Here is a 26,815-nt window from a genome sequence, read left to right as displayed (position 1 = left end):
ACCCCCTTTTAGGGGATGCAGTGGGGAGTGGAGGTGTTGGGGTATGCTGTGGCAGCAGCAGGATGCATTCCCACTTCTCCATGGATTCCCAGTTTTGGGAGAGGGGAAATGCCCAGTGCTGATCCCAGCTGAGCTGGAGCTCATGGACACAAGGAGCAGCTCTGGGTGAATTCCCACAGCTTTCCCTTCCCCATCCTTTCTGTTGTTACAAATCTCTTGCCTATCTGTGCTGAGATCCCAAAAGGAATTCACCTCGAGCATTCCGGGTGGGTTTTGGGGCTCTCCCTCCCTGTGTCCCCTCAGCCGTGGCCCTTTGGAGGTGCCAGCTTTGTCCCTGCCCAGAATTCCCATGCCCTGGGGGTTCCAGGGGTGAGATCTGGGCTCATCCTCCAGAGCCTCCGTGTTGCTGGGGCAAGGGGAAGCTCGGTGTGCAGCTGGGACAGCCCTGCTGTGGGGTATTTGGGATACCAGTGGGATACCTGGGGCTTGGACACCGCTCCCAGGCACTGCAGTCCCGTGGGAAGGAGGGAAGGACCAGGCACTGGGAAGGGGCTGCTGGATTTTGGGGGAAGTCCCTGGAGAGCCCCAGAGGGGACTGGGGGTTTGGGTGCCCTCAGCCCCACATCCCTGCGGACTTGGCTGTTTTCCATGTGGGAATGGGCTGGAAAGGGGGAGTGGGTACTGCAGGTGGGCTCCCTGTAGCACTCAGAGCCTTTCCATGGCACTCAGAGCCTTTCCAGGCATTCTCATAGCACTCAGGACCTTTCCATGGCACTCAGAGCTTTCCTGGCAATCCTGTGGCACTCAGAGCCTTTCCAGGCACTCCCATGGCACTCAGAGCCTTTCCCAGAGCAGGAGCAGGGATGGGCTCATCCAGCTGGGCTCACTGGTCCCAGGCAGATCCCGAGGCTGGCAGGATGGGGCAGTGAGCTCTGCCTGGAGGGAGCAGGGAGAGAGCCCTGGATGGGGCAGTGGGCTCTGCAGAGGGAGCAGGGAGCAGGCTCAGGATGGGGCAGTGGGCTCTGCAGAGGGAGCAGGGAGGCAGCCCTGGGTGGGGCAGTGGGCTCTGCCTGGAGGGAGCAGGCTCAGGATGGGGCACTGGGCTCTGCAGAGGGAGCAGGGAGGCAGCCCTGGGTGGGGCAGTGGGCTCTGCCTGGAGGGAGCAGGCTCAGGATGGGGCACTGGGCTCTGCAGAGGAGCAGGCTCAGGATGGGGCACTGGGCTCTGCAGAGGAGCAGGCTCAGGATGGGGCAGTGGGCTCTGCAGAGGGAGCAGGGAGGCAGCCCTGGGTGGGCAGAGCTCCCTGTGGCTCTGGGATCTGAGGGTGCAGGGCTGCAGAGCCCGGCATGGCCGCTCCTCCCCGAGTTCCAGCAGTGCCCCTGGAAGGCTGGAGCTCCCTCCGTGGGGCTCCTGGGCTCAGCTGGATGTGCCCAGGTGGGCAGTGCCTGCTTGGAGCCCTGCCCCCAGCCCATCCCAGGCCATGTGCTGCACCCTGGCACATCCCAGGGGGCTCCTCCCGTGTCCCCATGGGGCCCAGGCTGCCCCAGAGGGCAGTGGGACCCTCAGGGCTGCCAGGTCCCACAGATCCCGGGGTGTCAGAGTTACCTCTGTGCTCCAGGAGCGTTTGGACAACGCCCTCCTGCGCAGGGTGGGATTTTGGGACGTCCTGGCTCTGGATTGGTGATCCCTGGGGGTCCCTTCCCACTCAGGACATGCCATGATGCACTCCTGAGCTCCCACTGTGCCAGGGAGGCCCTTTGGGATGGGGATCCCCTCCTGCAGAGGGAGGGATTGGAATCACAGACATTTTGGCTGGGAAGGACCCCCGAGATCCAAGACCATGGAATCCAATGTTTGATTTGGAGCTTGGGTTTGGGGAGCTGCTGCTCTGCTCTCCCCTGAGCCGCCCTGCAGCCAGGGCCATCCTGGGGCCCGTGGGCAGGGAGTGAGCCTGGGAAGGGTTGGGATGTTGGGGCCTCTCTGGAGCCATCCCCATCCCTGCTCCAGCCCCGCCTGGAGCGGCGCGGGCGGGAGAAATGAGGCAGAAAATGTTTCCTGATGAAGTTTGTCAGGGTTTAAACACCATTAATGTGGGAATGCTGTGACAGATTCCCTGCAGCAGCTCCTGCCTGGGGAGGATGGAGAGCAGGGAGCTTGCAGGGGGATGGGGACAGGCTGGATCCATGGGCTGGGGACAGCAGGGGGAGGCTCAGCCAGGCTGGGTGCCAGGTGCTGCCCTGGGGTCAGCCCCAGCCCCTGGGGCGCTGCAGAGCTGGGAAGGGCCCTGGGGGTGCTGTGCCAGCGGCTGGGCCCGAGCCCGGGGGGCAGGGGGGGCCGATGGGCCCTGGGCTGTGGCAGCCCCAGGGTGGGCACGGCCCCAGGGCAGGGACTGTGCCCCGTGCTGGGCCTGCCCAGGGACCCCCGGAATCCTGGGGGCAGCTCCGGGCCCCTCCTGCCAGGAGAGCCCTGGAGGGGCTGGAGTGTCCAGGGAATGGAGCTGGGAAGGGGCTGGAGCCCCAGGAGGGCTGAGGGAGCTGGGCAGGGGCTGGAGCCTGGAGCAAAGGAGGCTCAGGGGGCCCTTGTGGCTCTGCACAAGTCCCTGCCAGGAGGGCACAGCCGGGGGGGTCGGGCTGTGCTCCAGGGAACAGGGACAGGAGCAGAGGGAACGGCCTCAGGCTGGGCCAGGGCAGCTCAGGGGGGAATCAGCAGGAATTTCCCCATGGAAAGGGGCTCAGGGAGCCCAGGGAGCCCAGGCTGTGTTGCCAGGGGAGCTCCGGGGTTGTTGCAGCACTGCTTACCTGGGATTCTGGGAATGCTGCCCCATTCCCGTGTCCCTCTGTCTCCTCTCACCTCTGCTCCTCTCCTCTCTCAGACACCAGTGGTGAGAACATTGCTGAGTCCCTGGTGGCCGAAGGACTGGCGTCCCGGCGGGAGGGCATCCGAGCCAACAAGTGCGTGCTGATCCCATCCTGATCCTGATCCCATCCCGATCCCAGTCCCAATCCTGATCCTGATCCCAATCCTGATCCCAATCCTGATCCCATCCTGATCCAATCCCATCCTGACCCCATACTGATCCCGATCCCAATCCTGATCCTGATCCCATCCGGATCCCAATCCCGATCCCGATCCTGATCCTGATCTCGATCCTGATCCTGATCCCAATCCCAATCCTGATCCTGATCCTGATCCCATCCTGATCCCAATCCCAATCCTGATGGGATCCTGATCCTGATCCCATCCTGATCCCAATCCCAATCCCGATCCTGATCCTGATCCTGATCCCATCCCCATCCTGATCCCGATCCCAGGCTGGTGCTCAGGCATGGAGCCCCTGGATCCCTCAGCTGCAGGGGCCAAGCCCTGCTCCTCGGCTCCCGAGGTGCCCACATCCCTTGGGCTTTGGGGCTGTGCAGGGGCTGGCAGGGGCTGGCAGGGGCTGCCTCCTTTCCTGGGGTGCAGAGGCACCTGGGCTGTGGAGCAGAGACTCTCTGGGAGCCTCCAAAGTCACTCCTGGGTTGAGTCCCCTTCATTCCCAGTGGAGAGGAGGTGCTGGGACACGGCTGGTGCTGGATCTGGCTGGGTGATCCCTGTGCCAGCAGAGCCGAGGCTTTTCCTGGGCTCCCTCACATCCTGGGGCGTTGGGGAGGGCTGCAGCTGTGGGGACAGGATCCATTCCAGAGGTGCAGGACACTTCCAGGGCAGGGTCAGCCTCCTTTGTGGGGTCACGGAGTCCTGGAATGGGTCGGGTGGGAAGGGACCCCAGAGCCCTCCAGTGCCACCATGGCAGGGCCACCTCCCACTGTCCCAGGCTGCTCCAGCCCCAGTGTCCAGCCTGGCCTGGGGCACTGCCAGGGATGCAGGGGCAGCCCCAGCTGCTCTGTTCAATATCCCCGAGTTTGTTGTGGCAGGACTGGTGCCAGGGCTGGGAGGGGGTTATGGGCACTTTGGTGGCCCCTCAGTGGCCGCCTGTGCGTGCAGGGCCGGGCTGATCCCTGGAATCCCATGGAATCCCATGGAATGTGCCTTCCCTGCTCTCCCAGCCTTGCTCTGCCCTGCTGGGAGCCGGGAACGCCGCTGCCTCCCCCCGTGGTGCCCAGAGCAGCCTCTGGAGGGGTTCCCGGGCTCTCCTCCCCATCCATGGCAGGAGAGGCGCTTCCCGCTGCATTCCCACTGGGATGGGCGGTGGGAGGAGCCGCGTTGGGTCGGGCGGGGATGGCCCCGGAGGCTGCGGGTCTGAGTGCGGCGTGCCCTTAGCCCCGAGCAGAGCCGGCTGGCCGAGCTGGAGGAGCAGGCCCGCAGCGCCAAGAAGGGCATGTGGAGCGAGGGCACGGGCTCGCACACCGTGCGCGACCTCAAGTACACCCTGGAGAACCCCCGGCACTTCGTGGACTCCCTGCACCAGAAACCCGTCAATGGTAAGGGTGTCCTTGTGTCCCTGTGTCCCCGTGTCCCCATGTCCCGTGTCCCCAGCCCAGTGGGCTGAGCTCCGGTGTCACTCTGCAGCCATCATCGAGCACGTGCGGGACGGCAGCGTGGTGAGGGCCCTGCTCCTGCCCGACTTCTACCTGGTCACCGTCATGCTCTCGGGGATCAAGGTGAGCCCCATTCCCTCTGCCCAGTTCCCTCTGCCCCATTCCCTCTGCCCAGTTCCCTCTACCCCATCCCCTCTGCCCCGTTCCCTCTACCCCATTCCCTCTGCCCCATTCCCACTGCCCAGTTCCCTCTACTCCATTCCCTCTGCCCCGTTCCCTCTGCCCCGTTCCCTCTGCCACATTCCCGCTGCCCCGTTCCCTCTGCCCCATCCCCTCTGCCCCGTTCCCTCTGCCCCATTCCCACTGCCCAGTTCCCTCTGCCCCATTCCCACTGCCCAGTTCCCTCTGCCCCGTTCCCTCTGCCCCATTCCCACTGCCCCGTTCCCTCTGCCCCATTCCCACTGCCCAATTCCCCTTGCTCAGTTCTCGCTGCCCAATTCCCACTGCCACATTCCCTCTGCCTAATTCTTTCCCTGTCCGACCTCCTTGGCACCTGCAGCTCTCTGGGTCCCAGGCTGCAGCAGGGAGGGGTGGAGGGACATCCTTGTCACCTGCTGCACCTGCGGTGCCAGGCTGGGAGCAGCCCGAGGTGTCACCGTGGGGTGGGGACAGGTGTGGCTTGGGTGGGGCTGTCAGACACCCTGGTCAGGATTGTGCTGGGAGTTCACGGGATCCCGGGATCCCTGAGGCTGGAAAAGCCTTCCCAGCCCATCCAGTCCCAGCTGTGCCCAATGCCCACCCTGTCCCCAGCCCAGAGCCCTGAGTGCCACCTCCAGGAATTCCTTGAACTCCGTGGGCAGCCCCTTCCAATGTCTGATCACCCTTCCCATGGAGAAATTCCTGCTGTTGTCCAAGTTCAAAGAACCACAGACTTGTTTGTGTGGGAAGGGACCTCAGGGCCCCTGGAGTGCCAGCCCTGCCATGGCAGGGACACCTCCCACTGTCCCAGGCTGCTCCAGCCCCAGTGTCCAGCCTGGCCTTGGACACTCCAGGGATGCAGGGGCAGCCCCAGCTGCTCTGGCAATCCCAGCCCAGCCAGGAATTCCTCATTGCCAAGATCCCATCCCTGGCTGCCCTCTGGCACTGGGAGCCATTCCCTGGGTGCTGTCCCTGCAGGCCTTGTCCCCAGTCCCTCTGCAGCTCTCCTGGAGCCCCTTCAGGCCCTGCCAGGAGCTCTGAGCTCTCCCTGGATCCTCCTCCTCTCCAGGCTGGGCATTCCCAGCTCTCCCAGCCTGGATCCCTGGGAACCGAGGGGCTCCAGCCCTAGAGCAGCTCCAGGTCCCTGTCCAGGGTTAGGGTTAGGGTTAGGGTTATAGTCGGTCCCTGTTTCCCAGGGCAGCCATAGGGCTCTGTCCTGACACAAATCCCCCAATTTCAGTCCCCAAAACGCCCTTGGAGCAAGGGAATGGGGGCAGCCTGAGGTTTTGGGTCCATCCCATGCCCTGACTGTCCCTGTGTCCCGCAGTGTCCCACCTTCAAGCGCGAGGCTGACTCCGAGGTCCCAGAGCCGTTCGCAGCTGAAGCCAAATTCTTCACGGAGTCACGGCTGCTCCAGAGGGATGTGCAGATTGTCCTGGAGAGCTGCCACAACCAGAACATCCTGGGCACCATCCTGCACCCGGTGAGAGCTGGCACGGGCTGGCTCCGGGGCCTGGGGACGCTCTGGGGGTCACAAGCTGCTCCCAGTGGGGGAACCGGGACTTGGGTGGGTTTGGGACATCCTGGTCTGTGAGGAGGGCAGAGCCTGTGGGTGTCACTGGGATTTGTGGGTGGGTTTGGGACATCCTGGTCCATGTGAGGAGGGCAGAGCGCAGGGGTGTCACTGGGATTTGTGGGTGGGTTTGGGATATCCTGGTCTGCATGAAGAGGGCAGAGCCTGTGGGTGTCACTGGGATTTGTGGGCTCTTTCCTGGTGGGTTTGGGATATCCTGGTCTGTGAGGAGGGCAGAGCCCGGGGGTGTCACTGGGATTTGTGGGTGAGTTTGGGACATCCTGGTCCATGTGAGGAGGGCAGAGCCTGTGGGTGGCGCTGGGATTCATGGGCTGTTTCCCGGTGGGTTTGGGATATCCTGATCCGTGTGAGGAGGGCAGAGCCCAGGGGTGTCACTGGTGAGGTCTCCAGTAGCACTGGGAGCTCAGGGGACATTGAAGGGGCTGTGCAGGTCCCCCAGAGCAGGGCCAGGGCCAGGGGGGTTCCTGCTGAGCCTGGGGGGATCCTGCTGACCCCCGAGCCCTCTCCTGCTCCCTGCAGAACGGGAACATCACGGAGCTGCTGCTGAAGGAGGGCTTTGCCCGCTGTGTGGATTGGTCCATCGCCGTCTACACCCGCGGGGCCGACAAACTGCGCGCGGCCGAGAGGTGGGATGGGGATCCTGCTGATCCCTCTGCTCCCTCGGTTCCCTCTTCTCCTGCTGCTCCCAGCTGATCCCTGTGCTCCCTCTGTGCTCCCTCTGATCCCTCTGATCCCACTACTCCCAGTGCTCCTGCTGATCCCACTGTTACCAGTGCCCCCAGCTCATCCCAGTGCTCCGAGCTGATCCCATTGCTCCCTGCTGATCCCGTCTGCTCCTACTGTTCCCACTCCTCCCAGCTGATCCCTCTGATCCCAGTGCTCCCAGCTGATCCTACTGCTCTCACTGCTCCCAGCTGATCCCTCTGATCCCTGTGCTCCCAGCTGATCCCTCCGATCCCACTACTCCCAGTGCTCTTGCTGATCCCACTGTTACCAGTGCCCCCAGCTCATGCCATCTGCTCCCACTGTTAGCACTGCACACAGCTGATCCCAGCTGCTCCCACTGCTCCCAGCTGATCCCAGTGCTCCTGCTGGTCCCACTGATCCTGCTGATCCCAGCTGATCCCAGCTGATCCCACTGTTCCCACTGCACCCAGCTGCATCCATGGGGTGCCCAGAGTGACTCCAGCCCCATGTGGCTGATCTGGGGTGGGATTGATGGGATCTCCCCTCCATCTCTCCCGGGTGCTTTACTGGGAGTGCCACCCCTGGCACGTCCAGGTGTCCCAGCCCTGATGTCCCACTGTCCCCACCCCGCCAGGTTTGCCAAGGAGCGCAAGCTGAGGATCTGGAGGGATTACGTGGCCCCCACGGCAAACCTGGATCAGAAGGACAAACAGTTTGTGGCCAAGGTGAGCGGGGCTGGGAAGGGACATTTGGGGACCAGGGGCACAGCACGGGGTGCCCAGCTCCCAGTCTGGCCTCTCCATGGGTTTGCACAAACCCCAGAGGGATTTCCCTGGGCTGGATCACGGCCGTGGATCCCAGGGTGCTCTGGGATCCCCAGCAGGGCTGCAGTGGGCAGAGGTGCCAGGAGAAGGGAGGGAGCCCTGAGAGAGAGAGAGAGGGGCTTTGGTTTGTGGGCATGGACTGGGGGTGTCCTGGCACCTCACTCTGGTCAGGCGGGGCCAGGGGGATGGGATTGCATCTCAACTGATTCCTGATCCTCCCGGGGAATGGCTGCCCCATGGATCAATTCCTGATCCTCCCGGGGAATGGCTGCCCCATGGATCAATTCCTGATCCTCCCGGGGAATGGCTGCCCCATGGATCAATTCCTGATCCTCCCAGGGATTGGCTGCCCCATGGATCAATTCCCAGTGTTCCCAGGGGAATGGCTGCCCCATGGATCAATTCCCAGTGTTCCCAGGGGAATGGCTGCCCCATGGATCAATTCCTGATCCTCCCGGGGATTGGCTGCCCCATGGATCAATTCCCAGTGTTCCCAGGGGAATGGCTGCCCCATGTATTGGTTCCCACTTCTCCCAAAGGCTGGAGATGCTGCTGAGCCCCTCTCATAGTGGGTGTGGTGTGTTCTCTGCCCATGGATGCCCAGCAATCCCTGCCCATGGCTGCCCTGGCAATCCCTGCCCCTGGATGCCCTGGCAATCCCTGCCCATGGATGCCCAGCAATCCCTGCCCCTGGATGCCCTGGCAATCCCTGCCCATGGGTGCCCAGGAATCCCTGCCCATGGGGCCCAGGAATCCCTGCCCCTGGGTGCCCTGGCAATCCCTGCCCCTGGGTGCCCTGGCAATCCCTGCCCCTGGGTGCCCTGGCAATCCCTGCCCATGGATGCCCGGCAATCCCTGCCCATGGATGCCCTGGCAATCCCTCCCCATGGATGCCCAGGAATCCCTGCCCATGGATGCCCAGGAATCCCTGCCCATGGATGCCCTGGCAATCCCTGCCCATGGATGCCCGGCAATCCCTGCCCATGGATGCCCGGCAATCCCTGCCCATGGGTGCCCTGGCAATCCCTGCCCATGGGTGCCCTGGCAATCCCTGCCCATGGGTGCCCTGGCAATCCCTGCCCATGGATGCCCTGGCAATCCCTGCCCATGGATGCCCTGGCAATCCCTGCCCCTGGGTGCCCAGGAATCCCTGCCCATGGATGCCCAGCAATCCCTGCCCATGGATGCCCTGGCAATCCCTGCCCATGGATGCCCAGCAATCCCTGCCCATGGATGCCCGGCAATCCCTGCCCATGGGTACCTGGCCATCCCTATCCCAGCACAGATCCAGGGGCACAGCCGGTGCTGGAGGGAGGTGAAGGAGCGCGGGCCGGTCCGGGTGGGATGCGGGAGCTGCGGGATCCGGGCAGGGCCGGGCAGGATCCGTGGCATCGGCCCCACTAGATGGAGCTGCCGCCTCGCCCAGGCAGCGGCCGTGGCTCCCGAGCCGCTGGAATTTCCCTGGGAATGGGCAGCAGCCACATTTCTTGGAAAGTCGGCCTGGTCCCTGCGCAGGGTCGGATCCTTCCGGCTGCTCCGGTCCTGCCGGGATCGGGATTGTGTCCGAGCAACCTGGCCTCGCCTGGGTGCTCCTGGGGGGATACAGGAGTGGGATCAAGCCTGGCAGATCCTGGGGAAAAGCAGGAATGGGATCAACCTGGCACCTCCTTGGAAAAGCAGGAATGGGATCAAGCCTGGCAGATCCTGGCGGGGAATGCAGGAATGGGATCAAACCTGACAGCTCCTGGGGAAAAACAGGAATGGGATCAAACCTGGCAGATCCTGGGGAAAAACAGGAATGGGATCAAACCTGACAGATCCTGGTGGGGAATGCAGGAACGGGATCAAGCCTGGCAGATCCTATGGAGGGATACAGGAATGGAATCAAGCCTTGGCAGCTCCTTGGAAAAGCAGGAATGGGATCAAGCCTGGCAGATCCTGGGGAATGCAGGAATGGGATCAAGCCTTTGCAGACCCTGGGGGTCTCTTGGATGCTGGGGGTTGACTGGAGCAGAGATGGAAAAGCTCTGGAGCTGCCAGGACAGCCAGGAGCTCCTGTAGCTGCTCAGAGCTGATCCCTGTGGCAGTGCTGGCTTGTGGCCTCTGGGATGAGGTTGGGAATGGCTCCTGTGCTTGCTCCAGGGCTCAAATGTGGCTGGGACAGGAGCAGAGCTCCCCAGAACCTGCCCAAACCAGGGAGGGTGTGCTGGGCATTCCCTGTGGGAGCAGTGCAGGGACACCGAGCTCGGAGGGGCTCCGGGAGGCCGGAATTGAGAGCCCATCCCTCGGGATGAGGACGTGGCTGTCCCCTCCCCGTGGCGGTGACAAATGGCACCTGGGCAGGTGTCCCGTGGGCACGGCAGGGCCGCGTGCCGGCGCTGGAACGCTGGGAAGCGCCGCTGGCAGCGGCTGCCACCGGAGCTGTGCCAGGAGCTGTGCCAGGAGCTGTGCCAGGAGCTGTGCCAGGGCCGTCAGTCACGCTCCGCTCAGCTGCTGGAGGGGGCGGCTGGATGCTCCCGGCGCTTCCAACACGCCGCGATTCTGTGGGATAGCAGCAGGGGGGCCCCCCAGGCTCTGGAAGGGGATGTCCGGGGTGGCTTTGGGATCAGCAGCATCTCGCCCCCATCCCCAGGAGCGGTGGGGATCCAGCTTTCCCTGGGAAATGGTGGGCACTGACCCCCGGTGCTGTGGAGTGGGATCCCCGTGGGTTGGGGGGCAGAGTTTGCAGGATGCCCCCAATTCCCCGGCTCTGCGGGGTCCCTGGGAGCCCCCAAAGGCAGCAAACACCGTGTCCTGCTTTTCGGGGAGGAGACTGGAATTTCTCCGCCTGTTGGGTCGCTCCTGCTCTTCGCACGGGGCTCTGGAATTTGGCCTTTGGCAGCCGCAGCGCCCCCGCATTTCGGTGTCACTTTGGGGGCTCTTTTGTCTTTTTGCCCTCGCCCAGAATCGCAGGCGGCAGGGAGAAGGAGGGCAGATGCCCGCACGGCCGCGGGGCCCGCAGCTGGGCACGTGTCCCGCTCCCGGGGCTCGGCCCGTGCCGGTGCCGGTGCCGGGTTCGGGCACGGAGCGGGCGGGCAGGGATGGCGCCGCAGCCGCCTCCGTGCTCGGCACAGCGGGGCTCGTTCGCAGCGGCAGAGCTGACGCAGGAGCTGCTGGAAGGGGCTGCGAGGGGAGGGGGAGGAGGAGGAGGAGGAGGAGGAGGAGGAAGATCCCAACCTGCCTTTGCACCGTTGATCAACCGCGGCAAATCGGCTCCGGCTAATTTTGGCTGCGGCTGCCGGCGCTGGGCTGGGCTGGGCTGGGGGAGCAGAGGAGGCTCAGCCTCTCTTGTGGGGCTGGTGCTGGTGAGGGGCGAGGAGAAAGCAGAGGAAGGGAAATGTCAAAGGGGCTGGAGGCTCTCTCCCGAAATCCCTACGTCAGCTGGTCTGGGAGCAGCGGGATTTGGGACACGCTGCGGAGCCGTGCCTGCGCTGGGCTGGGCTGGGCTGGGCTGGGCTGGGAGCCATCCTCTGCAGGGGGGGCTGCGGCAGCGCGGGCTGGGGGGCTCCAGCAGCCCCGGGCCGTGTCCCGCCCCTGCTCCCGCCCTGCCACGCTCCTGAGCCCGGCCCGGCTCCTCTGATCCTGGCTTTCAGTCCCTTTGCTGGGAGCTCTGGTCGCGGCCAAATCATCCCAGAGCTCGGGGGGACGTGCCAGAGCCGAGCCTGGGAGCTGCTCCTGAGCTGAGCTGAGTGCCAGACCCTGCCAAAACCCCTCTAAAGGACATTTTTGGGTGGGGGGACACTCGAGCAACTCCTGGTGCTGGGCTCTGGCTCCCCAAGTGCCACCGTCCTTGTTGGGGTGCAGGAGGTCACCCTCAGCTTTGGGGATGCTCCCTGTGCATCCCAAGAGTGGATGCTGTCCCGGGACAGGGATGCTGTCCCAGGAGCACAGCAGACAGGAGCTTTGGGAGTGGGGACATGTCCCCATGGTCCCCAGGCATGGGGGTCCTTGTCCTCCCCAGCTCCCAGGGAAACCATCCCTAAACGTGGAATCCCAGCACCCTGAGGTCACATCCCAGCACCCCAGTGTCACATCCTGGCACCCCAGGGTCACATCCCAGCACCCCAGGGTCACATCCCGGCACCCCAATGTCACATCACAGCACCCCAGGGTCACATCACAGCACCCCAGTGTCACATCCTGGCACCCCAGGGTCACATCCCAGCACCCCAAGGTCCCTGGATCTCAGCCCTGTGGCTGCTCTGTGTCTATCCCTGGCTGTTCCTATGGATTGGGATCAGCATTTGGAATCAGCTGCACCTTTAGGGCACGTCCCCTATGTTTTTGGGGTAGGGTCCTGCTGCCAGACTGCTGGGAAGGGTGGAATTTCCAATTCTCAGATGAAGAGCTGCTTCCCTTTGCTGCTTCCTCCTCCTCCTCCTCCCCGGGCTGGTCCTGGCTCCGGGTCTGTGCCATCCCTGCCCAGGGCACCCAGACTGGGAGGTTTTGTGTCCTGTTCTGATCCCAAATCTCCCTCCCTGTGTGCCCCCAGTACTGGGGACAAGCAGAGCCCGGGGTGGAAAACTGGAGGCTTTGTTGAGCCCAACTCTTGCAGTGAGGAAAAAAATCTTCCTGATAAATGTGGACAAGGGAGGGCTGCGAGCCCCGTGCCCTGGAGCGGTGATGGGACGGGGGTGACCGGGCTGGCCGGTGCCACAGGGACATTCCAGAGCTGCCCTCCCTGCTCCCAGCCCGGGGAACGTGGGAAGCAGCAGCCGGAGCGTGCTGGCTCTGCAAGAAACAGCTGCAGAGCTTTAAAAAAATAATCCTTCCAATCCCGTTATCAAAGGGCCTCTCGCAGGCAGGAGAAGCCACAATAAATATTGGATAAGGGAAGTGGCTGCAGCGGGCTGGCAACGTGGGGGGAGACAAAAGCCCCGGCCCCGGGGCGGTGCTGAGCTGCCCGTTCTGTCACCGTTCTGTCACCGTTCTGTCACTGTGTCACCCCCTGTGACCCTCCTGCCCTCCCTGCAGCTCCAGCAGAGCAGGGAGTGGCTGCCCAGGGAGGGTGGGCACCTGGGTGTGCCCCTTGTGCCACCCTGCTCTGTCCTGCCTGGGACTGGCATCCCGTGGGAGCCCTGGCCCTGTGTCCCATGTCCCTTGTCCTGCTGTGTCCCTTGTCCTCCAGCATCCCATATCCTGCTGCATCCCATGTCCTGCAGGGACCCTTTGTAACTGGGTCAGGGCCCTGCAGGGACCCTGGAGGTCCCTCTTGGCTCCTGCTGCCACCCAGCTCTGTCCTGCCTGGGAGACACGATGTCCCTGCTCCAGGTGCTGTGTCCTGCTGCATCCTGTCTCCTACATCTGTGTCCTGCTGCAAGTCCTGCTGTATCCCATCATCTGCTCCATCCGTGTCCTGCTGCCTCCTGTATCCTACATCTGTGTCCAGCTGCATCTTATGCCCTGCTACATCCCATGTCCTGCTGCATCCCATGTCCTACATCCCATATCCTGCTACATCCTGTATCCTGCTTCATCTTGTATCCTGCTGCATCCTGTGTCTTGCTATGTCCCATGTCCTGCATCCTGTGTCCTGCTGCATCCCATGTCCTACATCCTGTGTTCTGCTTCATCCTGTATCCTGCTGCATCCCATATTCTGCTACACCCATGTCCTGCTGCATCCCATGCCCTGCTTCATCCTGTGTCTTGCTACATACATGTGCTGCTGCATCCTGTGTCCTGCTGAATCCCATGTCCTACATCCTGTATCCTGCTGCATCCCGTGTCCTGCTACATCCATGTGCTCCTGCATCCCGTGTCCTACATCCCGTGTCCTGCTGCATCCATGTGCTGCTATCTGCATCCCGTGTCCTGCATCCCCTCTCAGCCGGCTCACCACCCCTGTGCGGGCTCTCGGGAGTCGCTGCTGCCGGGGAGGGGCGCTGGGGGCCGGAGGGGCCGGGCCCGTCCCCGCTGCCGCTCCCGCACGGATCGGGGCCGCGCCGCCGGGAGCCGCTGGCCGGCTGCTGCCTCCTGCTGCCAGGGAACAAATGAGATGTGACCGCGGCTCCCGCGGCTCCCGCGGCTCCCGGGGAAGCATGTGCTGGATGTGTAATGGAGCGCGGGATCTGCCCCCGGAGCTGACCCGCAGCGGCCCTGGCTGCGGCAGCTCCGCTTCGCATCCCGCTTTTCCCAAGTCTTGGGCGGCAGGAAGGAGAGAGGCCGCTCCCTCCTCGCCCCTGGATGCCCTGGAGCGTGAGATTGGATTACTCCACTTGGCAGGCACACGGCTTTGGGCTGCTCCTGCCGAGGAAACATCCAGGAGCTGCGAGCCGGGAGAGGCCGGGACGTTCCCGGGGGCTTTGCTGTGCCCTGTGGTGTCTGCTCGGATCAGAATTCCTTAAATCCTGCTCTCCCTCTGGCCCAGCACGCTGGGAGGGGTGGGTGTGATTGCAGGGCAAAGAGGGCTGGAGTGGGCTCAGCTCCTGCCTCCCCCCGTGGCTCCAGGCATGTGTGGGATCAGGATCCTGCTGGATAAGCAGCCGTGGGAGCCTTTTGGACTGGGGGGACTGGGCTGTGCTGGGAGCAGGCAGGGGAAGGTTCCTGTCCTGCCACTGGGAATATCCAGCACTCTACTGAGCTGGGCTGGAGAACTGGGACTGTTAAAGCCCTGTGTCCTGAGCCCCACTGGGATCCTCCTGCCCCCTCTGCCTGGAGCCAGGCTGGGAGAGCTGGGAGTGCCCAGCCTGGAGAGAGAAAGGATCCAGGGAGAGCTCAGAGCCCCTGGCAGGGCCTGAAGGGGCTCCAGGAGAGCTGCAGAGGGGCTGGGGACAAGGCCTGCAGGGACAGCACCCAGGGAATGGCTCCCAGTGCCAGAGGGCAGCCAGGGATGGGATCTTGGCAATGAGGAATTCCTGGCTGGGCTGGGATTGCCAGAGCAGCTGGGGCTGCCCCTGCATCCCTGGCAGTGCCCCAGGCCAGGCTGGACACTGGGGCTGGAGCAGCCTGGGACAGTGGGAGGTGTCCCTGCCATGGCAGGGGTGGCACTGCAGGGGCTCTGAGGTTCCTTCCCACCCAACCCATTCCAGGATTCCCTGACTTTGTGATCCTGATTATTTTGCTCCCACCACGGGCTGTCCTGGCTCTCTCCTCCCCGAGCATCATCCCTTGTCCAGTGTCCAGCTGCTGCTCCTGCCCCTCTGGAATTGCCTCTGGAATAGAACCCAGGGGGCTGAGCCCTGGCACAGGACACACACGGCTGGCAGTGCCCTGGTGTGCCACGTGTCACCGTGCCAGGAGCCACATTGCCCCGGTGACAGCCAGGCTGGGGCTGGGGTTGCTCACTGTGCTGGGGATGGCAGTCAGGGTGGCAGGGCCGGTGTCACGGTGGCACCTGGCCCTCGGTGTCCCCATGCTCAGCTCTGTCTCTGTCCCCAGGTGATGCAGGTGCTCAACGCCGACGCCATCGTGGTGAAGCTCAACTCTGGGGACCACAAAACCATTCACCTGTCCAGCATCCGGCCACCACGGCTCGAGGGGGACAGCGCCCAGGTGACACCGCGGGGACAGCGCCCGGGGAGGGGACAGCGCCTGGGGACACTGGGGACAGGGAGGGGACAGCGCCTGGGGACACTGCGGGGACAGCGCCTGGGGACACTGGGGACAGGGAGGGGACAGTGCCTGGGGACACTGTGGGGACAGGGAGGGGACAGTGCCTGGGGACACTGCGGGGACAGTGCCTGGGTACACTGTGGGGACAGGGAGGGGATGGGAGCAGGGTGGGAAGGGGCCGGGCAGGGGGAAGGGTGGGTTCTGTGTGGATCCCCCCTCCCATGGGGCTCCTGCTCCCTCTGGGATGCCCGTGCCCCCTTTCCCTTCCTGCGGGAGCCCATCCCATGGGATGCAGGAGGCCTGGGAAGGGCAGGAGCGTGCACTGGTGGCTGCAGGGAGACAAATCCGTCCCTCTTCTCCTGCCTCAGTTTCCCCTCTGTTCCGTGGGCACTCCCGGCCGGGGGTGTGGGATGTTCCTTAGGGATACCTGTGCCTGTGGCCTTGTGCCCTTGTGTCCCCATCTGTGGGGCAGGCACAGGAGGCTGCACAGCTGCTCCTGAGGGGGTGAATCCTCGGTTTTCCTTCCCCTGGGCCGTGGGGCTGGCTGGGCTCTGGGAGCTCCCACCCCAGAGGAGCAGCTGCTGTGTCCTGGGCTCCGAGGGACGCCAGGGCCGGCTCGTGACCGGCGGCTCAGGATCGATGGGTTCCTGGCAGGCTCTGGAACGCTGGGAAGGGCTGGAAAAGTCACATTGTTCCTGCACAGCTTGGTCCCTGCTCTCTGTGTTTGAGCTCTCTCAGGCCGGCGCCGCTGGAGCCGGATCCGAGCGCGCGGCAGGGACATGAAAGCGCTGGGATGAGCTGGGGTTGGGCACGGGGAGCGCCCTTGACCCTGCTCAGAGCTGGGCTGGGAAACAGGACATGGCCCTGGTGTGTGTGCAGCATATGCTGAGAGCCCTTGGCCCTGCTCAGAGCTCTGGGGCTGTGCAGGATGAGGGATCAGTGCCTGTGTCACACACAGAGTGTCCCTGACTGTGCCCAGAGCTCTGGGGCTGTGCAGGATGAGGGATCAGCCCGTGTCACACACACAGTGTCCCTGACTGTGGCCAGAGCTCAGTGCTGTGCTGGAAACTGGGGTAAGGGATCAGTCCCTGTGTCACAGAGTCTCCCTCATCCCCTCACCGCTCCAGAGCTGCTGCAGGAGTTGGGATGAGGGATTGATTCCTGTGTTACACAGAGGCTCCTTGACCCTGCTTACAGCTTTGGAGCTGTTCCAGAAACTGGAATGAGGGATTGATCCCTCTTCACAGAGTCTCCATCCCACTCGGAGCTCTGGAGCTGCTCCGGGAGCCAGGATGTGGCTCCAATCCCTGTGTCCCTTTCTGGGACAGTGGTGGGGGTGCAGAGATGGGCATTTCTTGCCCTCTCTTGGTGATCCCAGTCCAGCAGGGGCTCCTCAGGGCAGGGATTTATCCCCATGCTGGTGCTGTTCCCTCTGTTACTGCATTCCCTCCATGGCTGATGCACTCGGAGCTGTGGCATCACGGAGCTCCCGAGACCCTCGGAGCGCCTGCCTTGTTCCTGGCACATCCCTCCTCCTCCTCCTCCTCCCCCAGCGCCTCTGGAGATGCTGGGAAGGCTCCTGGGAAGGCTCCTGCCTGTGCACACGAGGGGGGCCAAGCCAAGATTCCTCCAAACCCACCTTTTCCAGGCGGTTTTCCATCCTGGAGCACCACGGGCCGGCCCGGCCGTGCCGGTGGGCGACGGCTCCCGAGGTGACCCCGCGTTGCTGTGGGAACGGGAATTTGGAAATTCCTGCCTCCCCGCACGCCGCCTTGCTCTGGCCACACGGAGCTATGGATGCCTTCCCAGATCGCCTCTTGCTGCTGCTCTTCTGGCACGGGCACGGCGGGGCCGGGAGCTGCCGCGAGCCAGGGAGCAGCGGGAGCAGCGGGATCCCCTCGGAGCAGCCACAGTCTCCAAGGAGACTGCGGAAAGGCAGCGCCCGCCCGCCGCCGCCGGGCGGATCCGCTGGAAATCCTCCGGGATCGGCCCCGGAACCGCGCGGCGCTCCGCTCCTCCCGAACCCTGGGGCTCCGGGGGTCCTGCAGCGTGGGGTCTGTGCCCCCGAGGCTGGGCTGTCCCTGTGCATCCCAGCACCCTAGGGTCACATCCCAGCACCCCAGGGTCACATCCCAGCACCCCAATGTCATATCCCAGCACCTCAATGTCACCTCCCAGCACCCTAATGTCACATCCCGGCCCCTTAGTGTCACATCCCAGCACCCCAGGGTCATCTCCTGGCACCCCAGGGTCACCTCCCAGCCCCTCAGTGTTACATCCCAGCACCCTGAGGTCCCCAGATCGCAGCCCTGTGGCTGCTCAATGTCTGTTCCCATGGACTGGGATCCGCATTTGGAATCAGCTGCACCTTTAGGGCACATCCAGGGGTTGTGGGGGTGGAGTTGTGCTGCCAGACCCCCCCCAGAAAGGTGGAATTTCCAGTCCTTAGAGGAAGAGCTGCTTCCTTCTGCCTCCTCTGCTTCCTCCTCCTCCTCCTCCTCCTCCTCGGGCTGGTCCTGGCTCCTGTTTGTGTCAGCCCTGCCCGGGGCATCCAGACTGGGAGGTTTTGTGTCCTGTACTGGTCCCAGTTCTGCCCCACCAGGGTCTCCCCAAGGTCCCTCTGGCCTGGGATGCTCCTGTTAAATCCAATTATTTCTCCCTGGGTTTCATACTTCCGTGGCTCCGTCATGTTTCCATCCCTGGTGCTGTCATTAATTACCTGGCAGTGCAATTAATGATGGGTTTGCTTCTCCCTTCCACACCAGCAGTTAAAATTATGGAAAAAACATCCAAGAATTCCACAAGGGATCAAACCCACCCTTGCTGGGGCTCAGGGTGGGGACCTCCATCCCGGCTGCCATTCCAGAGGTGGATGTGGAGCTCAGGGAGTGTGGACACATCTGTTTATGGATCAAATATCAGCATGGACATCTCTCCGTGGAATGTGTCAGGATTTACAGAACATCCACAGGAATATTTATAACAAATGAGCATTTATTGAAAATCCACCTGTGGAGGGGCTTGGGTTCTGCTCGAAGGGAACAGGGACAGGAGGAGAGGGAACGGCCTCAGGCTGGGCCAGGGGAGCCTTAGGGTGGAATCAGCAGGAATTTCCCCATGGAAAGGGAGGTCAGGCCTTGGAAGGGGAAATTTGCAGCCCCCATCCCTGGAGGTGTCCAAGGAATTCCTGGATGTGGCACTCAGGGCGCTGGGCTAGGGGCAAGGTGAGGATTGGGCACAGTTTGGACTCAGTGACCTTGCAGGGCTTTCCCAGCCTCAGCAATCCTGGGATCCATATAAATTCTAGGAGCATACATACCTTTATTTAATATAAAATATAAAATGCATAAAATACAATTCAGGCCTGATTCCAGGCTCCCCTGGAAGGCTTTTTCCCCCAGTGCCCCTTTGAGGGCTCTTCCCAGCCTCTCCTCCCTTCCGGAGCAGGAGCCCCGGGATATCGCAGCTCCGCCGGGAATCCCATCCCGACCTGCCGAGCGCTAATTGCTGCTCCCACGGCTCCGGGTGGAGGAGATGGGAAGTGACAGACGGAAAACGGAGTGTGATGGGATCCTGCAGCCTTTCATCTCCAGCCTTTCATCTCCCAGTGCTGGATGAATCCCGGGAGCGATGGCCGGGAGCGTCCCCAGCGCTCGGCTCTGTCCTGGAACGTCTCGGATCGGGATGGAGATGGATCTCCTGCTGCTCCAGGTGCTGCACTGGTGCTATGAGGTGGGGGAACAGCTGGAAAACCTCACCTGGATGGGTGGAGTCTTCATCAAGGTAGCTGGAAACTCACTGGCATGGCTGGAAAGACTCATTGGAAAGGCTGGAAACCCTTACTGGAATGGCTGGAAACTCACTGGGATGGCTGGAAAATCTCACTGGGATGGCTGGAAAATCTCACTGGAAGGGCTGGAAACTCTGACTGGAATGGCTGGAAACTCACTGGGATAACTGGAATCTCTCTCTGGGAAGTTTGGAATGTGTCCCTGGGATGGCTGGAATCTCCGTGGGATGCAGCCCCCATCTGGGGCTGTGAACGTGGATGCTCCCGTCCCTGGGATGCTCCAGGTGCCTGTGGATTCAGGGAAGCTGTTCCGAGGTGCAGCCAGCGCTCAGCCCTGAACCCTGTGGTGGGGTTTGGGATCCATCCATTTTGGAGATGGATCCATCCTGTTCCCTGGGGCAGTTTGCTGGCCTTGGATCCATCCAGAGGCGGAGCTGAGCCCTGTCTGGCAGTTCCATGGGATGGAGGAAGAGCCAATTCCTGGGAAGAGCAAGGAGGACTCAGACCTGCTGGATCCAGCTGTGGTGGTTCTGCCTCAGAGCTTCCCTGGGTGTCGGTGCCACCACGGTTCCCAGAGTTTGGGATATTTCCATTCCCTTTTCCAATCACCGGCTCTTTCCCTTGGACAGCCACACTCCAGGCCCCGTCAGCCGCTCCGGCGGAATTTTCTGGATTGCGGCAGTTGCAGCACAAATCTGCTCCAATCCCCAATTTATCTAAATTGATCTCTTAATTGGGAATTCTCTGGAGGAGGGGGAGCCGAGCACATGGATCCTGATTGAACGGGAGGAGCAGGGAACAGGCAGGCTGCTGGGGGTGGGCTGGGAGCCGGGGAGCTGGAACGGGGACAGTGCCCCCGGCCAGAGCAGGGACCTGGAGGCTGCTCCGGGGTTCTTTTTTGGGAGCTTTTGGGAGCCCTGGGAGTGGGACTGGGAGCAGAGGTATCCCAGCTCCTTTCCCAGCTGCTCCAGGACTCCCTGGTCCCACCTGCACAGCCGAGGTCAGGCTGGCACTGCAGGTGTGGGATTTCTCCAGGGATTGTCGGGATGGCCCTGGGACACTTCCAGATGTCTTTTCCAGGGATGCAAAGCTGAGGCTCTCTGGTTTTCCGTGTTTCCCCTGAATGGCAGCTCGTTCCTGTCCCTCTGTCCCACACCAGTGCTGGGCAGGGACCCCAGGCCCCTCTGGCCAGGATTTGGGATGGGGGATCCTGGTGCTCTGCCTGCTCTGGAGCAATGGGAGCTTCCCAGAGCTGCCACCACCCCAGCAGGGAAAAGCTGGCAGCACAGGAAAGCTGGAAATGGCTTCAGAAAGAGGGAGAACAGATGGATTTGGGATTGGATTTTTTTTTTGCAGCTCTCAGAGGAGCTGCATGCAGGTTCCTTGGCTTTCTGCTGTGATTCCAAAGGCAGGGAGCTGCTGGATCATCCAGGCCCCGCTCCCGTGGGACCCTGGCCACCAGGGATCAGCATCCCACCTGGAATGTGGGACATTCCAGGGTGCTCCTGGAGATGGTGCCTGGTGGGATTCCTGTGGCTGTGTCCGGCTCTCTGGACACTCTGGATCCTGCAGATCCCAGTGACCCCGGGGCTCTGGGGCTCCGGGGTTCCAGTTGCTCTCGGAGGTGCCAGGGTTTGGCTCCTGGATTCGGAATTTTTGTGTGTCAGGAATGTCGTGGCTGCTCGGAGGGGTGGTGGATGTGGCTGCTCATCCTGCCACATTCCAGCAGATTTCAGGGAGCATTTTACCCACACCCATCAAAGCTGGTGCTTCCTCCTTTCCCTGTGCCTCGCTGGTTCCTGGGATTTTTCTGTGGGATTGCAAGAGCTCTGTACCGGCGACCTGCCTGGAGCTCTGCCAGTCCTGCTGGAGGCGGGAAGGGCAGGGAATGACCTTGGGGCCAAGAGCAGCCCGGCCCAGCCCCTGGAGCTCAGCTTTTGAGGTTGTTCCAGTTGGATTCATAACCCTGCGGGAGGACTGGGAAAGGAGCTGGGAAAGATCCCATCCCACCCATTTTTAGCAATCCCAGCTGCTCCATCCCTGGAAAAGAGCTGCTGCTCCCGGCTCTGAGCCACCCTGGATACCCATGGAGAGCCTGGGGCCGGTCCTGCTCGGTGGGTGCCGCTCGACAGATGGTCTGCAGGTGTCCGCTGGGAGCTTTTCCAGGGAGCAGCCAGCTGGATTTTGGGAAGAGGGCGGCTGCACGGCTTGGCAGCGCCTTGCCGGGAGCTGGGAACGTTCCTGGGCCCTGCAGAGGCTGCGCTGGCACCCTCGGGAGCGCGGGCGATGCCACAGCCCTGCCAGGCGAGGGCTGGGAGGAGGGGCTGGCACAGGGAGCGATTTCCAGGCGGGAATGGCTGGGTGGGCTCTGCCAAACCTTCTGCAAGGATGGAGGCACCGGCACAAATCCCTGGGCCTGAGAGGCTGTGGGTGCCCCTGAATCCCTGGCAGTGCCCAGGGCCAGGCTGGACAGTGGGGCTGGAGCAGCCTGGGACAGTGGGAGGTGTCCCTGCCATGGCAGGGGTGGCACTGGATCGTCCCTAAGACCCCTTCCCACCCACAGCATTCCGTGATCCTTCTGGTAACGAGCCTGAAGGAACCGGGAATCTCCAGCTCAGCTGAGCTCCCCCCGTGTCCCCGCCTTGTTGTCCTTGTCCCTGTGGGTGCTGTGAGGACAGTCCCGGAGCTGTTCCCGGGGATGAATCCCTGTCCCTGTGGGTGCTGTGAGGACAGTCCTGGGAGCTGTTCCCATGGATGAATCCCTGTTCCTGTGGGTGCTGTGAGGACAGTCCCGGGAGCTGTTCCTGGGGATGAATCCCTGTTCCTGTGGGTGCTGTGAGGACAGTCCCGGGAGCTGTTCCTGGGGATGAATCCCTGTTCCTGTGGGTGCTGTGAGGACAGTCCCGGAGCTGTTCCCGTGGATGAATCCCTGTCCCTGTGGGTGCTGTGAGGACAGTCCTGGGAGCGGTTCCGGGATGCGGGGTTGAATCCAGGGCCGCGGCCCCGCTGGGAATGCCAGGCGGGATGCACGCGGAGCAGGTCGCGGCTGCAATTTGTGGCGCAGGGTTTGTACTACACAAATTGCTCCGCACTCAACGAGCATGAAAGATTAACGAGGAACAAAGCCATGAACTCATCCGGGCCCGCTCCCGCTAAATTACAGCTACAGGGATCATGGCAGCTCATCCAGGGTTGTGTAACCGAACTGATTTGCCGGCGTGGCCGGTGCGGAGCCGCCGCGGCTCCGAGTGCTCCGCACGCGACTTTAATGGATTCTAAATATTGGCAGAGCCGGGGAGAGGAGGCGCGGGGGCACCGGAGTTCCCGGATCAATATTTAATGGGAGCTGCAGTCGCTTCCAGGGAGAAGAGAGTGCAGTCAGCATGTTCTGGGAACCTGGAATGTGCCCTCCGGGCAGCAAGTGCTGCGCCGGTAAAAACTGATTTGCTTGCATCTGCGGCTGCCGAGCCTCCTGCCGCTCCCAAAGTCATTCCTGCCTGGAAAGGCAGCCCTTCGGTGTTTAACCCGCGCCTCTGGATCGTGGCACGGCGGCTCCTGGCAGCGCAGGGTGTTAAATTCCGGCTGGGGGAGATCCGGGGGAGAGCTCCGCTTTGCCTCGGGAGCCTTTTCCCTGCCCGGCCACGAGCAAATGTCCAAATTTGCGGAGGCGGCTCCCGGGGGAGCCGCCAGCGCCAGGTACAAGGCCTGCTCCGGGTTGGATTCATTTGCGAGCTGGCACAGTTGGGTTCCTGTATGGATTACAGCTGCTGGCATCCCAGGAAATTGCTCATGGCTCAGAGAGCAGCAGCTCGGCAGCGAAACGGGAGCAGCCCGGAGCGCTGGAGCGGCAGCAGCGGCAGCAGGAGCCGGGCTGGTGCTGGAGCAGCCGGCCAGCCCCGCAGCCGGCCGGGGAGCTGGGCAGGAGCTTGCCAGCAATTACGGAGCAGCTTTTGCATGAGGCAGCAGCTCCGGGAGGCCCCGGGGCCGTGCTGCTCCGAGCAGGCCGCGCTCAGCCCATCTGCTGCCGCCGCCGAAACCGGGATCTGCCGCGTGGCAGGAATAATCCCCGGAGAGCGAGCGGGCTGCGCCGAGATCCCTCCCCAGCCGCTTCCCGCTAAGTGCTGCAATTCCTCTGTTGTAATTCCTGCCTGGTGTTGTGACACCGATGCTTGGAGGGAGATCCAGGCACCTGCCAGCTCGCATTCCCGGGGATGCTGCTCCAGCCTCGCGCGCTCCGGGAGCCGCTCCAGAGGTTTGGTCCGTGCCCAGCCCCGGCTGTTTGTCGCTCGGCTGGATGAGCGTGAAAACGCTGCTGGGAGAGAGGAGCTTTGACCTTCTGAGCTCCTCGGGAGCTGCTGGAATTCCTCAGCGCATGGGAAATTGCACTGAATTGGAGCAGCGCCTCGGTCCTGGCACAGAGCTGAGCTCTGCAATTAATGCTCCGGCCCTTGTGCCTCGGGAATCGATCCCTGATTTTAGCGTGGGATGAGCCTCTGCACTGGCTCCCTTCCCATCTCCCAGCTCCGGAGCCTCTGCGCCGGGTGGGAAGCAGGCACGGCTCCGGCATCGCCCCGGATCCTGCCCAGTCACCCGCGGGGGTGGCCGAGGGGACCCTGGGGACAGAGCTGGGCCACACGGTGCCATCACCCAGTGGGGCAGGGAGGGGACAGGAGCAGCTCCATCCGCACCGGACAGGACAGGGAAGCTCCAGCCCCAAGGCCTGGCTCAGGCTCACATCCCACCCCCAATTCCCAGCTCAGGGTGGTCACAGGGGGTCCCAGCAGGGCCAGGGCTCCGTGTTTATCCCAGGGCACCCATCCCTCTGTGCTCAGGAGTGGGAGCTGGGAGCCTCCCCAGCACTGGGGGGTTGGAGCCGTGGGAGCAGTGGGAACACCCCCATTCCTGCACCTCTGCCGGCGCCGCTCCCGGAATCGGGAATCATGAATATTCCCCCTCCGTTAGCACCGGCTGCATTCAGTGCCAGACATTTGGAGATGTGACGGATGGATGGGATGGAGGGGGGATGGATTGGGAACATCCCTCATTGGGGGGCACCTGCAGCCCCCCCCAGCCCCTTCCCCCAGCTCGAGTTCCTGGACTCTGGTGGCACCGGCCATCCTTGGTGACACTGGCAGCACCTCAGAACCTCCCAAAATTCCCAGTGCAAGTAGAAAAGTGGGCACCCTTGGAACGGGCTTTCCATGGAGGAGCTGCCCTGGATCTGCAGGGCTTGGTGCTGAGGAAGGGCTGGGCCCCTGCTGGCACAGGGGTGGCGTGGCCTGGCACGGCCCCAGTGTCACTGTGGGTGTGCTGGAGGTGACCTGGGCTGTGCCAGGGACTGGGGCTGGTCTGTGGATCCTGTCTGTGCCATGGATAATGGATCCATCCTGCCTGTGCCAGGGATAATGGATCCATCCTGCCTGTGCTGTGGATAATGGATCCATGCTGTCTGTGCCATGGATCCTGCCTGTGCTGTGACTGATGGATCCATCCTGTCTGTGCCAGGGATCCTGCCTGTGCTGTGGCTGACAGATCCATGCTGCCTGTGCCATGGCTGATGGATCCATGCTGCCTGTGCCATGGATAATGGATCCATGCTGTCTGTGCCAGGGATCCTGTCTGTGCCATGGCTGATGGATCCATCCTGCCTGTGCCATGGATAATGGATCCATGCTGTCTGTGCTAGGGATCCTGCCTGTGCCATGGCTGATGGATCCATGCTGTCTGTGCCAGGGATCCTGTCTGTGCTGTGGCTGACAGACCCATCCTGTCTGTGCCAGGGATCCTGTCTGTGCCATGGCTGAAGGATCCATCCTGTCTGTGCCATGGATCCATGCTGTCTGTGCCAGGGATCCTGTCTGTGCCATGGCTGACAGATCCATGCTGCCTGTGCCATGGATAATGGATCCATCCTGCCTGTGCCAGGGCTCCTGCCTGTGCTGTGGCTGACAGATCCATGCTGCCTGTGCCATGGCTGATGGATCCATCCTGCCTGTGCATGGATAATGGATCCATGCTGTCTGTGCCATGGATCCTGTCTGTGCCGTGGCTGATGGATCCATCCTGTCTGTGCCATGGATCCATGCTGTCTGTGCCAGGGCTCCTGTCTGTGCTGTGGCTGACAGATCCATGCTGCCTTTTCCCCGGACCCGCCGGCACAGCGCAGCCCCCCGGGGTTGGCGAGGGGGTCTCAGAGCATCCTGTGAGCAGGGCAGGGGTGACAGTGACAGTGACAATGATGCTGACAGTGACAGGTCGGGGTGTCCCTGTCCCAGCCCCGCAGAGGGGAGGCAGCTCCATCCTTCCAAGCTCTTCCCTCGCTCCCAGCCCCGCTGTCCTACTTTTCTCCAGCTGCTTTTCCTCCTTCCCTCCGTCACGTGCGGGTGGGCTTGGAGCGCTCGGTGCAGCTCCGGCTCTGGGCTGGGCTCTGAGCTGGGCTCTGAGCTGCTCCCGCATTCCAGCACTCCCCAGTGCTGCCCTGACCCTGCTCAGGGTCCCGGTGCCCGCGGGGCCGTGTGGGAGGATCCACGGCAGTGAAACCCGCGGGGAGCGGGGACAAAAGGGGCCGGGAGTGAGTCCAGTCCCCTCCCACACGACCCCAAATCCAGGGCAGGGAGGGCTGGAAGGGACAGCCCCGCTGTACATCCCTCAGGCTCTGCAGTTATCCTCTGAAATACGGGATAACAACGGGGACAGTGTGGAGGCTCTTCCCGGAGCCCTGAAATGGCCGTGCCTGGCAGCAGCTGCTGCCTCTGTCCTCGTCCCTGTCCCCGTTCCCGTCCCCTCGGTGACGGTTTTAGGAAGCAGAGGCATCTCCCGGTGTCCCAGTGTCCCACAGCCAGACCCTGGGTCGGGATCATTCCTGTTCCAGGAACGCTGACCCCGTTTCCCCTCTCTGTGGGAGCAGAGCAGCCAAAACGCCGCTGGATTCCCAAATCCGCGTGGCCCTCAGAGCCACATCCCCTTGGTGCCTGCAAAGCCACATCCCGAGGCCGCTCCAGCCGGATTCTGCACTGAGGGCAGCCTGGAACCAGCATCTCCCACCGTGGTAGGGGTTGGGATGCATCCCCCAATTCCAGGTACCCGGTCTGAGATGCTTGGAATGCAGCAGCCCAATTCCAGGTGCCCAGGATGGGGTGTCTGGGATGCAGTGCTCTGTTCCAAGTGCCCACTTTGGGGTCTCCAGGATGCACCCCTCAATTCCAGATGCCCAGTTTGGGGTGTCTGAAAAGCAGCACCCCAATTCCGGGTACCCAGTCTGGGATGCATTCCCCAGTTCTAGGTGCCCAGTCTGGGATGCAGTGCCCTTTTCCAGGTGCCCAGTTTGGGGTGTCCAGGATGCCTGCCCCAATTCCAAGGGCCCGGTTTGGGATGCCTGGAATGCCGTGCCCCAATTCCAGGCTGCTGAGGATCTGCATTCCAGCAGCCAAAGGGTATTCAGCATAAATCCAGCTCCTGTGATTTCCACCTTTTTGTGGGCAGTTCGTTCCTGAGGCAGACACAGGCTGAGGGTGGATGAATTCCAGTGGTTGGGACAAGACCCCTGTGGCAGCAGAGCCATGTTTCCTGTTTATCTGGGAGATCCTGGATGCCTGGAGCAGGGATGATGCTGCTGGCACAGCTCTTCCAGGGATCTCAGCCTCCTTGGGAGGGAG

General features: G+C 62.8%; 1 protein-coding gene across 2 annotated transcripts in view; it reads left to right on the top strand.

Moving 5' to 3' along the window:
* The window catches only part of SND1 (staphylococcal nuclease and tudor domain containing 1), a 74,044-nt gene that overhangs the window by 6,543 nt on the left and 40,686 nt on the right, over positions 1-26,815 (top strand). For both annotated transcript variants that reach the window (XM_071418453.1, XM_071418452.1), the window contains 7 exons: positions 2,873-2,951; positions 4,258-4,418; positions 4,507-4,598; positions 6,001-6,156; positions 6,787-6,893; positions 7,589-7,679; positions 15,197-15,310. In XM_071418453.1, the coding sequence (XP_071274554.1) occupies positions 2,873-2,951; positions 4,258-4,418; positions 4,507-4,598; positions 6,001-6,156; positions 6,787-6,893; positions 7,589-7,679; positions 15,197-15,310 (800 nt within the window). The remainder of the gene's footprint in view (positions 1-2,872; positions 2,952-4,257; positions 4,419-4,506; positions 4,599-6,000; positions 6,157-6,786; positions 6,894-7,588; positions 7,680-15,196; positions 15,311-26,815) is intronic.

The sequence above is a fragment of the Agelaius tricolor genome, unplaced genomic scaffold, assembly GCF_023055355.1.
Source record: "Agelaius tricolor isolate 1412-34295 unplaced genomic scaffold, bAgeTri1.0.p SCAF_86, whole genome shotgun sequence".
Taxonomy (NCBI): Eukaryota; Metazoa; Chordata; class Aves; order Passeriformes; family Icteridae; genus Agelaius; species Agelaius tricolor.
This window is presented reverse-complemented; position numbering and strand designations above follow the sequence as displayed.